General features: G+C 37.4%; 1 protein-coding gene across 4 annotated transcripts in view; it reads right to left on the bottom strand.

Annotated features, from left to right (window-relative positions):
- The window catches only part of PCSK5 (proprotein convertase subtilisin/kexin type 5), a 220,101-nt gene that overhangs the window by 85,327 nt on the left and 120,379 nt on the right, over window positions 1-14,395 (bottom strand). For all 4 annotated transcript variants that reach the window (XM_041422187.1, XM_041422186.1, XM_041422188.1 and 1 more), the window contains exon 10: window positions 7,690-7,793. In XM_041422187.1, the coding sequence (XP_041278121.1) occupies window positions 7,690-7,793 (104 nt within the window). The remainder of the gene's footprint in view (window positions 1-7,689; window positions 7,794-14,395) is intronic.

Below are 14,395 nucleotides of genomic sequence, written 5' to 3'. Positions count from 1 at the left end.
CTTTCTTAAAGATGTCTTCATCTTAAAGATGAAACAACATTTCTCATGGCTAAAGTCCATTTATTTACCCCTGGCGCAATTCTTTCATTGGTGCACCATGAAAACAAGGCCTGGAGAGACTTCCCGGGCTTTTTCATAATCTGCTTGGTTTTGTCTGAAATTGCTGTTGAAAATTCAGTAACTTTCTCATTTACATACAAAGCTACCCTCAAATCTAAAGTTAGGCTGTATATCCCATTTGACTTAACTATGAGAAATATGAATAGCTGGTGTTGATAAATCATAACAGAGAGAATTGTATCAGCTTATCGGTAATTTTAAAAATTTATTGATCCTGGTTCTTCTTTCTTAATACTGCAAAACAGAAATTTACATTTCACAGTAAGTGGTAGACTCTTATGGTTGTGAGTCCACAGGGGAAGACTTTCAAACCTCTGCTTCCTCCCTATGCCCCTGTTCTTTACAGGGTTTTCATAAATGTCTGAGTTGGGCTTTTTAAAAGGAAACAATGTCAAAGGTTATCACTCTCATGGTGTGCATCCTGTTAGAGCTATCAGTCCACTTGGCAATGTCTGGAATACTAGAGAGCTGCAGAGCATACCAATTGTGTATACCTTTACATCTAAGACAAACAGACAGGAAGTAATCTCGGTTGTTGAGTTGAGACACTAATTTAAATTCTTTGTCTGCTATGCTGATCATGGTTTGGTGACAATTTGGAGTGCAATTATAGTAGAACATTAAAGCCTAATTTTGCCTTTTGCCTGCTGTTACTCCTGCTTTAGAGCCATTTAATGTACATTTTAGAACATGTGTAAGTCTGACTTACAATATATGACGCCAGGAAAGCAACCAACTCTAAGACAAAATCATGATGGATGTCTATCCATTTTCCTTTATGTATCCCAACACAGGCTTGAAGCTTCCACTTGAACTCTGTTTTTTACATTTTTACAGCTTCATTCCTTACTTTTCAGAGGGAAGAGAAAACAGAGTGTTGCAGATCCAAAAAGTAAATGGGAAGCTTTGATAATGAAGAATTTGAGACTGGGAAAAGTAATAATGCCTGCCTGGTTTCTCTGAAAGATTCCCTCTCCTACTTTGTACATCCTCATTTCTGGAGCTATACTGAAAAATTCCTGACCTTATATGCCTTCCAATTGGAAACAACATTGTCTGTAACCTCAGTTTTGTCAGTAAGAAAAAAAAAAAATAATAACTACAATCTAGGCTGCATAATTCAAGATATTTTCCAGTTCCCTTCCCCCAAGTCCTAAAGCGGTATTTCAGTTCTTACTCAAGGCTAGAAGAACTCCGTTACCTGGCAATTTGCTTGGGTTTAACATACCAAGCACTGAAAAAATCTTAATGCAATTTTAATACTAAGTTAAAGAAAACTTTATTTATAGCCAGAAACTGAACTGCTGTATGCAAGAAGGAAACAAGAGTCACTTGGAAAGATCACAATGACCATCCAGTGAAAAGACAGTAATTTTAGACTTGCTGCTATAATGTGCATATCTTTACTCCACCTTTCCTCAGTTATCTTAATTTCCAAATCCAACCACACATATTTTCTCTAGCTGCAGCAAGGATTTCTGTAAAAAGCACTTATAAAGGTTATGATGTTGACCTGTGACTCATGTGTTATTTAAACGTAGATGAGATTCTTGAGGACACAGACCTTTCCAATCATACATGCTCTATCAGTGCTGGGGGAGACACTTCCAGCTACTGTTAGACAAGCTAGTAGTTGTAGCTCATTTACTTCTCTCCTTCCCTGGTGATAAACTAAATGCTGCCCTGACTTCAAACAACTTTCAGTCAGGAGCTACAATGCAAAAAGTTCAGATTAATCTAAACAATTCAGCTAACAGAAGGCTAACGCCTACCTATGTGAGAACAACATCTCTCTCACTGATGGTGATTCCATCACTTGCCTGGGCAGTCTGTTCCAATGCTTGATAACCCTTTCATATAAGAAATTTTCCCTAATATCCAATCTAAACCTCCCTGTCACAATTCTTCTTGTTCTTGGTTTGTTACATGTGAGAAGAGAAAAGAGCTCCCTCAACAGCTCCTCATTAGACTCAATAGCTCTGTTGCCCTTTTCTGGACATGCTCCTACCCTCAATGTCTTGCTGTGAGGCTGCCAAAACTTAACACAGGACTTGACATGCAGCTTCACCATTGCCAAGTACAGGGGAATAGTGACTACCCTGCTGGGCACACTATTCCTGATCCAAACCAGGATGCCACTGGCCCTCCTGGCCACATGGGCAACTACTGGCTCATGTTCCCACTCTGTTAATGTTGATCAGCACCCCAGGTTCTTTTATGTCAGGCAGCTTCCTGGTCACTGTTCTCCTGGCCTGAAGTGCTGCACAAGGTTGCTCTGACCAAAGTGCAGAACCCAGAATGCCACCTTGTTGCATTGCACAAATTGGCCCATTAATACAGCCTGACCAGATTTCTCTGCAGAGCCTTCCTTCCAGTCCAGCTGATCAGCATTCCCATCCAACTTGGTGCCATCTGCAAACTGAATGAGGGTGTACTTGATCCCCTTGTCCAGGTTATTGATAAAGATATTCAACAGAACTGGCCCCAATACTCAGTCCTGGGGATTACCAGTAGTTACAGCTGATTTAACTCAATCCCCACCACTCTCTGAGCTTGGCCATCCAATCATTTTTCCATCCAGTGAACTGTGCATCCATCTGAACCATAAGTAGAAAGTTTCTCCAGGAGAATACTGTGGGAAACAGTGTCAAAGGCTGTGCTGCTCTGTACGTGTCACATGATGGCACTCAAGATGATCTGGTTCATGACCTTCCCTGGCACATAGGTCAGACTGACAGGTCTGTAGACCCCAGATCCTTCTTCTAGACCCTTCAACTGGGACCTCTCTGGTTAACCAGGACTGCTGGTAAAAGACTGAGAGTGGTGAGCTCTTGCACCTGCTCGTTCAGTACCTTTGTGTGGGTCCCATATGGAACTGACCACATACGGTTGTATGTATCTAAGTGGTGTGGCAGGTCACTGACCATTTCCCCTTGGATTATGGGCATTTAATTTTTTTTCCCATTCCCATGTTCCCATCTTCCCATCTACCCAGAGAACTATGTGTCTTATTACAGGAGAGGTATTAAAAGGTAAAAAAGGTATGAACTACCTCATCCGTTTCCTCATCCTTTGTTATTGTCTTTCCCCCTGCAACCAATAAAGGACGGAGACTACCCTTAACTCTCCCTTTGTTTGTAGGAACAATGTATTTATACATTGTATTCATAGAAATACAATGTATTTGTACAATACAATGTATTTACAGACATATTTTCTAATTGCCTCTTACTGCAATAGCCAAATTCTCTAGTTGGGCTTTGGCCCACCCAGTTTTCTCACTGCATAAACTCATGACATCCTTGTACTTCTCTTGAGTATCCTGCCATAGTCTCCCAAAGATGATAAACTCTTTTTTTCTCCTGAGTTCCAGCCAAAGCTACTTGTTCAGCCAGGCTGGTCATCCTTTAATATTTCAAGCACAAAAACCCACTAGTCTAGCTTCCACAGGATATGGTGCTCCTCTCTCCTATGCAGACCAATGCAACTTCATGCACTTGGCATCTTATTGACAACTAAAGAAAGTTGGCATATTACAATACCTAAACTCAAAGCTTCAGTTTCACTTGCTCCATCCACCGTGTGTATGAGCATTATGGGATAGGAGGTGATATTGGCTGCCAGTACCATGTGTAAATACCAGGAAGTATCTGTAAGAGTGGAAGGTCTTTTTATAAATGAACAGCTTTGATTGTTTGACATAACCATTTATGAGTTATGAGCTTGCTGTTTTCCAGAAGTCTTATGCCAGCTTCTGACAATGTCTTAAAAATATAATTGAAAATTTATTTACATTTTAAAGTTAGTGAAAACATGCAGTACAGTGTTTATGAATAGTTTATTTGTCTTCTCTGAAATGCACGTAAAGATATTCTTGCTCATTTTTGAATTCCTGCCTGGCTATTGATTACCACAAGATAAATCTGTCCAGTCTAGGTCTTCTAAATAGGAGCCTACATAAACTCATCTCTTTCTCACTCCGAGACTAATGCTCTGCTAATGCTCTGCTCACAACTAATATAATCACCGGTTTTACTAAATATTAAGCAATTATGTTAAAGGCTCAAAAAGTCACTAATCCTTTTCAGTGGTCACTCTTCAATGGAAGCAGCAGATACTTTAGCTAACCTAAAGGGATGTGACATAACTCTGTTTTTACTTCTTGGAAATTGAGGCAATTTGGTTTCTCTAGGAAAAGTTTATCCTCTGGGCCTACGTACAGCACAAAACTGAAAAAAATGGGTAGAAATTTGATTTCATTTTATCTTATCTTTCAGTAGCATTTTATTTCAGTGTACTCAAGTGTTGTTGTCTGTGCTTTAGAGCCAAGAAGAGTGAAGTACATTCTCTAAAAATTTCCCTGCAAATCAGTAGTACTCCCTATGAATGGTCTGTATCTCAGAGACAGAATTTCACAGTATGTGAAGCTTCACTTATAGACAAAGAATATTGATATGATTTGATCACTGATCATTGTTCTTAAAAATGCAGTATTTAATTCTCTATCTTTCAACTCAGAGACAAGTCAGCATTAATGCAGTTTCCTTTTTATGAATGCACTTGCATGCTCTGTTGTTGACTAAACAGCTGACAGAACAAGGATTTGCATCCAATCTGCCATAGCAGAAACAGATCAACAGTTTTGATATCCTCACAAAAGCAGATGCTCTCAAGTATTTTTCCATAAAATCAGCTAATTAACTGCTTTAATTATTGACAAATTATATGTACAACTGACTAACCAGAGTATAGCCTGAGCATTCAAGTCTTTCTTTTTAGACTACAAAATAAGTTCCTGAGAAAAGATGCATGCTGTCTGACAAGAAAATAATAAAAAACCCCTACCAAGTAAAAAGTCTTGCTCATTCCTGAGTTAATTCTATTGACGTGAATTTAATGAGCTGTTTACTTGCCAGAAAATTAAACAAATAACAAGCACCGCTTTAGCAAATCACTAGCTGTCTTAAGTGTTTTTCATGGATTAATCCTTCTTTGTATAAATGTAAGGAGTAAAAAAAGGAGATCTTGAAACCAGTAATGACATCTGTGAGCTCTTTCTGTGTGTTCTGCAATGGCAAAGCACTGCCAGGGACTATGGCAAGGGAAGGGTTGCCATGCAGACCAGCAAAACAACCCTCTGAAATGGCATGCTGACCCACTTTCAACTACCAGCTCTTGCTGACCCTTTGTTGAGTGAAAGGTTTTTTCAGGTTTTTGCTGGTTTTCACCCTTTCAGTTCTTATTTTTAAAGTGGCAAACCTGTTTTCCTCTTTATTCTTGTTTTCCTCTTTCTCCACTAGTATGCACTGAAGAAAGGCAGATTGTTTCTTGTGACTATCTTTTGTAGATAATTTAAAAAAATCTTCCACCCCCTCTTATGAACATGCTGTGGAAGAACCATGGATCTTGTTATCAACAAGATTATGATATAATTCCTTAAGGATCTCAGTCTGATCAGAGTAGTTCATCTATGAAAAACCATACTTTAATTGTCACACTTGGTGATAGTGAAGGATAATACTGTAATATTATACTAAATATTGCCACGTGTAATAAGAAAACTCTTTCAGTCTTGCCAGTAGTGGTGTGCAAATCCCCTTTTGAATTCAGGTTCGGATGTTGTGATTTAAACTAAATCTTTTGCTTCTCCTTCTTCCAAAACCAACAGGAGTTTAAAGAGAGATGTATTTTTATTGGAACAATATGTTCAGCCTAAGTTGCCAAAATAATTTAGCTAAAACTAATGCTTTTATTTGGGTTAAGGTTGATTCCTGAGCTGTGCAGAGGTCATTTACCTCATCTTCCTCTTTTTCAATTTCACCATAGAGTCTACAGCAGAGTTCAGCCAGTTCAAGTTGGTTTCCCTGAATCCAAGTTAGCAATTTGAGTTCATTTATGTTTGTGACTTTCCGTGAGTGAAGACAAAACCATTTTTCATCCCTTTTTCTTACTATATATGTCTTACAATGTATAGAAAAATGGTTCCAAGGATTCAGAATAAGCAGTGGTTCAACAGTGACTCAACAGCGCAAGTCCTGCTGCCAATGCTGCTGCTGCTGGTGTGACCTTGGTGTGACCTGTCTTTTGATAGTGAGTGACAGCTGCTGTGAAATGACTCACAGGGTGTTTGCCTCTCTTGGGCAACAAGTGGAAAAACATTAAAAATGTAGAATTTTGAAAGTAAGATATGAAAAAAAATCTCTGCTTTATGTTACTTGAAAAGTGTTCTTTGACCCTCATATAGCTTCAATAAACTGATGATAGTCACCATCTCCTGATAAAACTTTTTAAATCTGGGAGATGTTTTGCAATAACAAATACTGTAATGTTATTGCAATTAAGGAAGTATCTCTTTATGTTTTTTGTGTGGTGGCATGCACTTGTAAATGATATAAAACCAGGCCCTTAAACATCAGAACATTCACATGATTAGGAGATCCTGATCAAATATCTATTTCTAAACACATTCTCTGTAGTTAGAGACTGGTTTGCATCCAAAAACAAAAAAGGATTTTTTAGTTTGGTTCTGTGCCATTGCAACAAAAATGCCATAGGTCAGAATTACATATTAAAGATGCTCTATGGTAGCAGTGTCTTGATCCAAAATAGATTAAATATAGGCTTCATTTTTAAAGTGAAATCAGGGCAAAGATTTGATAACTCTTGTATGCTACATTTTTCTCTCAGGAGATCCTGGCACACACAGATCAACTCTCATCTTACAGGAGGTATGCCAGTATTGGATGGAATTCTTATGAAAAGAGAACCAGAAATAAGCCATGCTAGAGTTTTGTTTAAGATGCAATACAAAGTGAAAGCAGAAATAATGTAGTGACTGGGAATCAGAAGACAAACTGTGCTGAAATAAAATGTACAGATTCAAGGTTCTGTTTTAACCCACAATGAAAATATATATCCTATTTAATGGTTTACCTCCGCTTGCATTACAAAAGCGAAAAAAAAGCTTTTAGGATGTAGCTTTTATCAAATTTTCAAGATGGTACAAAATTTTAGAAATCTACCTGGCAGGTCACTGAAAAATGATTACGTGTCCCAGGAATAGTCATGACAGCTCAAAATTCAATTTTATCCAAAATCTGACAGAATTCTCACATATAAATAATGTGGGATTTATCATATAAAAATGAAACTTAAAAATACTGTTTCATCATTTGAAATTGAAACTGTCAATAATTCTGAGTGAGAACATGTCTGGATCCCAGAATTGCTGCATCTTCAACTCTATACTACTTTTTCAGAATACTAGATATAAAAAGATATAAAAATTAAACACTAATAATTTACTTAGTTTTCTGGCAGCTGTGTATGGAACTCAAAGGCACTAAGAGAATCGGGCCAATGCATTTTGTACCTGACAGTTTTGTGCATTAGTCATTCTAAAAGGTTTTCCTTGTAAAAGAGAAGATAGGCCCCTTCAGATCAAGGGGTTTGGAGGTCTCCAAAACTATGCATAGAGTCAAACAAAGGTCTCCAAACTATGCATAGAGTCAAACAAAATTATCAAACAATAGGTTGCTTGTGATAGCAAAGAAGAAAGCTCACTCTTACCCTTATAACCAGCTGCATTGGTTTTCCAGTCATTGGCATTCAGATGTCCTGCACGTGAAGTCCTGACAATAATGTGCTGTACGTCTCTCCAGGTCAGAAATGGACTGTGAAATAGGGGAAAAACAAAGTCACAGATCAGACATTTTACCAGGATGTAGGGATACAAGGTCATGTAAGTTGAAAAGTATGCAAAGCAAAACAACTTTCATTTATCTTTTCTACTTTCCTTTGCTCCATTCAAAATACATATTCCAATTTTACAGAAAAACTATATGAAATTATCTATACAACTGGGAGGTTTGCCATAAGCAGACTGTAATGATATATGATAAAATTCTGTTATATGAAACTTAAGGGAAGATGAATGAGTACATTTCACACAGAGGCAATTTTTATGACCACCAACTACTGTATCCTAACGAGTGCAAAGGAGAAGAAATCAAACTTTTGGCTTGCTGAAAACCTCTACTAAATCTCACTAACTGCTCGCTCAAACTGGAAATTCCTCTAGACATTCAGTTCCTATTGAAGCTATTCCAGGTGCCTCTCTTGTTATTAATTGGTTTACTACCCCAGTCTTGGAATTCACTGAGAGTCTGTGAGTATTCTGCAGGAATCCCAAACAGTTGGATGGTTGGTGAGTTGCAAAGCAAGGGCCTTTAAGGGACAAGTATTACACAGACAAGTATTCCTTTAAGGGATTCCTAATAACCTGTCCACCAGAAAGGTGAAAAAGATGCTGTTTCTATCCTCACTGTAACATTAATACACATTTATCTTCTAGGACTAGGGCAAATCTTCAGGGATTGCAGTTTCCCTGTTTCCTCTACAACAGGGAGAATTTCTTTTCTTAGAAGATGATGTAAAGGTGCTAGCATTCGGCTATCTTTTCTTTCTCCTTCCAATTTTTCAGTTTTTCTATTACCTGCAAGAAGATGAATAATATTCTCTTTAAAAATGCAGTGTAGTAGAGGGAATGATAAACTAAGCAACTAAACAATGAAGAGGAAAAAGTATTGTGGCACAGAACACCAGGCACTAAGTAGCATTCTCAGAACACCGTTATCTGTCCCTATTGCACACAATGCCACAATTCCCCTCAGCTGAAAACAGACTAGAATGAAGTTTATAAGATCCAGAACTGGCTGCCTACACTGCCCAGGTCTATGCAGTCATTGAAAACCAGGGAAACCTTGGTTCTTTTATCAGATTCTTAACATATTTAAAAAATTTTTTATATTTAACGAGAGCAGATAACTTCTTTCCCTGAGCATTTTTTAAAAACAGTACTATGCCTATAGGTACCTTTTTCTCTTATGGTGCAGTTTCTCACACTAGGCTGCTGGACTAGAATAACAATAATTGTTTATCCAGTTGGGCTGGTAAAAATTACTGAAATAAAGATTAAAAAAAGCCATGGCAAAAGTAAGGCACATTAAGGGTTTGTAAGACAGGATATGCTTCTACATGTCCTGTACAACATAATTTTAATCAATTTCTAGCTCCACTTCACAACATTCAGTTTATACTCATGCCGCATCTCCACAGTTTCTGCAATGCATCCTGATCTCCTCATGAGGCAGCATTGAAAGGCTTTGACATAGAATCTACAGCCACAGAATCACACAATGGATTGGGCTGGAAAGGACCTTTAAAGGTCGTTTAGCCCAAGTACTTGGCAATCAGCAGGGGAATGTTCAACTAGACGAGGTTGCTCAGAACCCTGTCTGAACTGACCTTGAATATTTCCTGGCACAGGGCATCTACCACCTCTCTGGCAATACGCTACAATGTTTTACCACTCTTATTGTAAAGGGAAGAAAAAAAATTCCATCTTTTGCATTATCTTTATATTGGTTTTTAGGATAAAATCCAGACAAGTTGTGATAGGACTTAATGTATTACTTCAGATGAGCAGTGGGGTAGGCAGCTATACGTCCACCAGCAATGGTGTTCTGGTATACCTGTGTCAAATCTGCAGTGCACACAGAGATAAAAAATCATAAATGCCAAAAATCTAACAAACAATGGCCTGATATGCAGGCTAATAATGATGAAATTGGGAGGAGAAAACCCCTGAGAGAAAGGCATCTGAATTACATCTTTTATTGTGTCATCTCCAAAGGAACAATAAAATGAGACTGTCCAAATGACAATGCTCACCATCTGCTTAATAACAGCATGGAAAGAACAGCAACAAAACCTTAGGTTAATTGCCAATCTTAGAATCAGCTAGACTGTGAAGATGGAGAAGGCTAACATTGTCTTAGGTTAATAAAGGAAGCTATGGTTAGCATTAGCTATGGTACACAGGCTATTGATTCGACCTGTCTTCCACTTGTCAAAAGACCGACCCCAGGGACACTGCAATCAGTTAAACTGCTTCTCTTCCCTCTTCCACCTTCCTCTTTTTACTCTCACAAGGAATTGACAGGAAAAAGCAGCTGGGATCCCTGCTCTCAAGTTGAACAGACAGAAGCACCTCAAGAGTAACTTCAGAGACTAGCCTCTAAAAGTTGATGCTGGAAAACACTTGGAAAGCCAAGAAAACTACAGGGACAGAGCTTAAAAGTCTCAACTGAGAAAATGCCATCTGAGATTTCTGAAAAGCTTATTCTCATTAAAGGCATTGTCCTGACACCAGAACAACAGCTATCCACTAGTTTTATTTCTACCTGTTGCTCCAAAGCCCAGACACAGAAAAACTCAATGAAGTTAAAAATCATCACAATCAAACATTACTTGTTTTTAACCTTGTTTGGGTTTAAGAAATGCCTGAACAGAATTTTCTTAAAACCTTTTAAATGCAAGTAAAATGGAAAATTTCAGCCTGAATAGTTATTCTTTGGCAAATTTATATGTAACTGAAAACAGGAACAGGAACCAAAACACACCCAAATCAAAGTCAATATAATAACTGAAATTCCATAAGTGCCATAGGTGGTTAAACCTCAAGATCTAAAGTAAGCATTTACTAATGGTTATGTTTTTCAAATACTTCAATATTAAGAGCAAACTTCTCAAAAAGATGAGAAGATTCTCATCTGAAAGAGTTTTTTAACTCACACACTCTAGCATTGCCTTCTATAACAGGCAGTCAATCAATGGAGCAAAGACCTAGCTAAAGCACTTAAATTATAACCTTTCCTCCTGCACTCGAATTCTAACTATAGAGGACAGTTGACAGCACTTCCTGATTTACCTCAGCTGTCTCATCACTTTTAATCTCTGACTATATTTATGACAAAGCTCTCATAACTTTCATAACACAGAAATATGTTCTCTGTACCCGAAGTTGTACCTTGCTAGACAGTGCATTGCTTTTCTCCTTTCTGTAAGAAAATCAATCAGTCTGGGAAGTATGCAAATATCTGTTCAGTTGCCAGAAATCCAAAGTATCTAACTCTGACACTGTTGACCTTTCACAATGTGAACTCCATCTTCCTTTTATGTCAGTGATTACACTTGGTGGTACTGTCTTTTAGAGGAATGCGGTACATTGTCACTTCTCTGTCACTAGTATCCGAATTCACTAAAACTCTTTGGTTCTTCCCAGCACTACCTTGTTCTAGTCATGTAAAAAAAAGATAAATGCAGGAATGACACTGACCTGTCGGAGCAAGTCCAGAAAAAGGCCACAAAAATTATTAGAGGGATGAAGCAGCTCTCCTTGGAGGAAAAGATACTTTCCTCCAGAGAGTGGGTTTAGATTACAACTGTGCTGGCAGGGTGGTAAAGCACTGGCACAGGGTGCCTAGAGAAGTGGAGGGTGCCCCTCTTGGAATTGTTCCAAGGCCAGGCTGGATGGGGCTCTGAGCAACCTGGTCCAGTGAAAAGTGTTTTTGCTGCTAGCAGGGGATTGGAATGAGATGATCCTTAAGGTCCCTTCCAAATGAAATAATTATAAGATTCCATATCACTCAAGTGAAGAGAATCATGGAAGAAAACAGACTCTCCCCAAGGCTATACCACACAGTAGAAAGGTAGCAGACTAATACTTCCATTCCAGTTGCTGCTTCTTACTAATGAAACTAGTTTATATGCCACATGCTGGAAAATATGCATTGGCTTACAGACAGGAACACGCAGTTCAATTGGGGATGTATAATGTATTCTTCTGTCAGCAACATAAGGGTTTTTATTTAAATTTGGCTTCTTCAAAGGAACATGTCACAATGGTCTTTAGAACAAATACCATTGTCTCTTCTGACTCTTATTTCCTCAAATTCCAAATCCAACCTTCTTATCAATGAGAAAGGTTATCATCTCTGTTACCAACAATAGATGGTACTATGCAATGAAAATAGTTTATTTTTAGTAAGAAAATTGCTGTCTCTGTGCACTAAATTGATTATACTTATTTTATCATTTACAATTTGAAAAATTTGACATTATGTAACGATTAAGTGCAACATACAAGCAAGTATTTATTCATAGAATCTGATCAAGATACTAGATATACTAGGAAACATCAACTGGGTACAACTGAAAGCAATTTACTACCTAAATACCATAAGAAAACAGCAGAACTTTAACAGATGTCTGTGTGATAGTTGTTGCATATTTACAACCATGCACTGCAACCTCAGGGATTCCAAACAAGCAGTCTGAAACTCAGTCACAATTCTTTGATTCCTGAGGAAAAACATGCGACTTTGATACTCAAATACTAGATAAAAAATTATAAAAATGTGTTCACATTATGCATAACAATCCTCAAACAATTTGTTACCAGGATTTCAGAAGCAGAGCCCTGTTGGAAGAAATGGCTAAGTGGAGGATTCAAATCAGTAGGCAGGTAAGAGATCCTCCATCAGCTATTTGATGATCCTACTATATGGGGCTTGTCAAAGAAAGAAAGTGTGAGCAAGATGCATGTCTTGCTTATTTTTTGTTTGGTTGAACATACCTTTGTGTGTGAGTTGAAGCAACCTCTTGGCTATTCTAATTCACACCCAGGCTATATTAGTGCTCTGCTCAACTCATGATGTCTCCCAGGAGTAGAACTTGCCTGGGCAAAACTGACTTCCATGGACTCAAAATCCTTCCATGGTATAAACTGCTGTGCTTTCCAGCACAAAGTGGAATGAAACTATACATTATCACAAACATAGTCAAGAAGTTCTCAGGAATAAGTGCTCTAATTTTTAAGCAGCTTGCTGTACAAAGAATGTAGCTAACCTTGCAAAACCCTTTTCCAACTTGTCTTTTAAAAAATCTCACATAAACACTGCAATTAGCAGAGGTACTAATAGGGAATCTAATGAAGAGTTTATGAAAATGCAAACTCTGTTTGTAAAAAAATAATTCCAGTAAGCAGTTAACTAATCACAATCATGTGTCCTTTATATCCCATTTTTAAAGTATTGTAGAAAATACTTCAATGGCTTCAAAACTTCCTAACATCTACTTAGGGTCACCTAAATTGAGAGGCATCACAGGTGAAAAATACAACCTGAAATTTCAAATCACATAAATAAGAAATCCAGAAACTGCATAAAATAAACTGAACAGAGTCCATACATGCAAACCTGAGACATTAAAATTTAATAGATCACAATAAGATCTCCCTATAATATTAAAGGCTGTACTTCATAATCTATAATGTCACAAAACCAAAGATTTCTCCAAACTGGTGAAGAAAACCAGCATGGGAAGCCATAGCGTGAGAACTATTTTTCTCCCTAACTTCTCTCTGCTTTTTAACTTCTCTCTCTCTTTTTTTTTTCTTTTCTTTTTTTTTTCTGTTTTATTTAGTGGCTGTGATTAGAAGCAGTGGCTGATTTTAAGTACACATAAGACAGAAAAGTTAGTGAATGAAATACAAATGAATAAAAACCTTTATGGTATCATTAATAGAATTCCTTTGGATCTATTCAAATATATAGGCTAAGATCTAGAAACAGAACCTTCCATTCAATGAAATGGAACAGAATCTAAAAGGAGGCAAAGTCAACATATTTTCACTCTGAAACTCTTTTCAGTACTGTGCAACGGAGTACTACAAATACAAAAGAGTTACAAGGATATTTAGTCACTGGCACATTTTGTCTCCATAACCACATATAAAGCTTTAACACAGTCTTGTCTTTATGTCTGTTATAGCTACTATTAGTTTTAAAAAAAAATGCTAGTCCATATGCACTAATATGGATTTCCCACTGGTAGAGTCACTGATGGTCACAGAGAAAAAAGGGTAAGCTTCTCAGTGTGTTTTAAGATGTCACAACCTGCTTTGTTGCAGGTCTTCCAAGATATAACTTTTCTGAAACTTTCAGCTACAACAAAACAGAAATAATGAATTACCAATTTCAGTTCATTAAGTGAGAATAGTGAGAAAAACTTACAGCAAGTTGGAATGCAGACTTATCTGCATTTGCAGATTGTTTGCAATCAACTTCAGGATTTTAAAACTGGGGTTAAGAGGAGATTTAAAAGTTAAAAACCTCCCACAATAACACAAAATACCTTTGTCTCTGATAACTGTGTTAAGAAAACACAGTTATAATGCCACAACTGCTGCACTACTTAACATTATGTCAGGTCTTCAATTACAAACTCTTATGCTTATAACTCAATGGCAAAAAGTATTCTATATTGGGTCAAGCTGTCTTCAAAGAAAACAACATGAAAGATGGAAACATAATTCTAGTGTTATGAACTATATGCAATTTGAATCTACTGTTTGTGCAAATTTCTTACTTCC

This window comes from Onychostruthus taczanowskii, unplaced genomic scaffold (assembly GCF_017590055.1).
Source record: "Onychostruthus taczanowskii isolate IOZ18803 unplaced genomic scaffold, ASM1759005v1 scaffold72, whole genome shotgun sequence".
NCBI lineage: Eukaryota > Metazoa > Chordata > Aves > Passeriformes > Passeridae > Onychostruthus > Onychostruthus taczanowskii.
The sequence above is the reverse complement of the archived record's forward strand: the minus strand, read 5'-3'. Positions and strand labels throughout refer to the sequence as shown.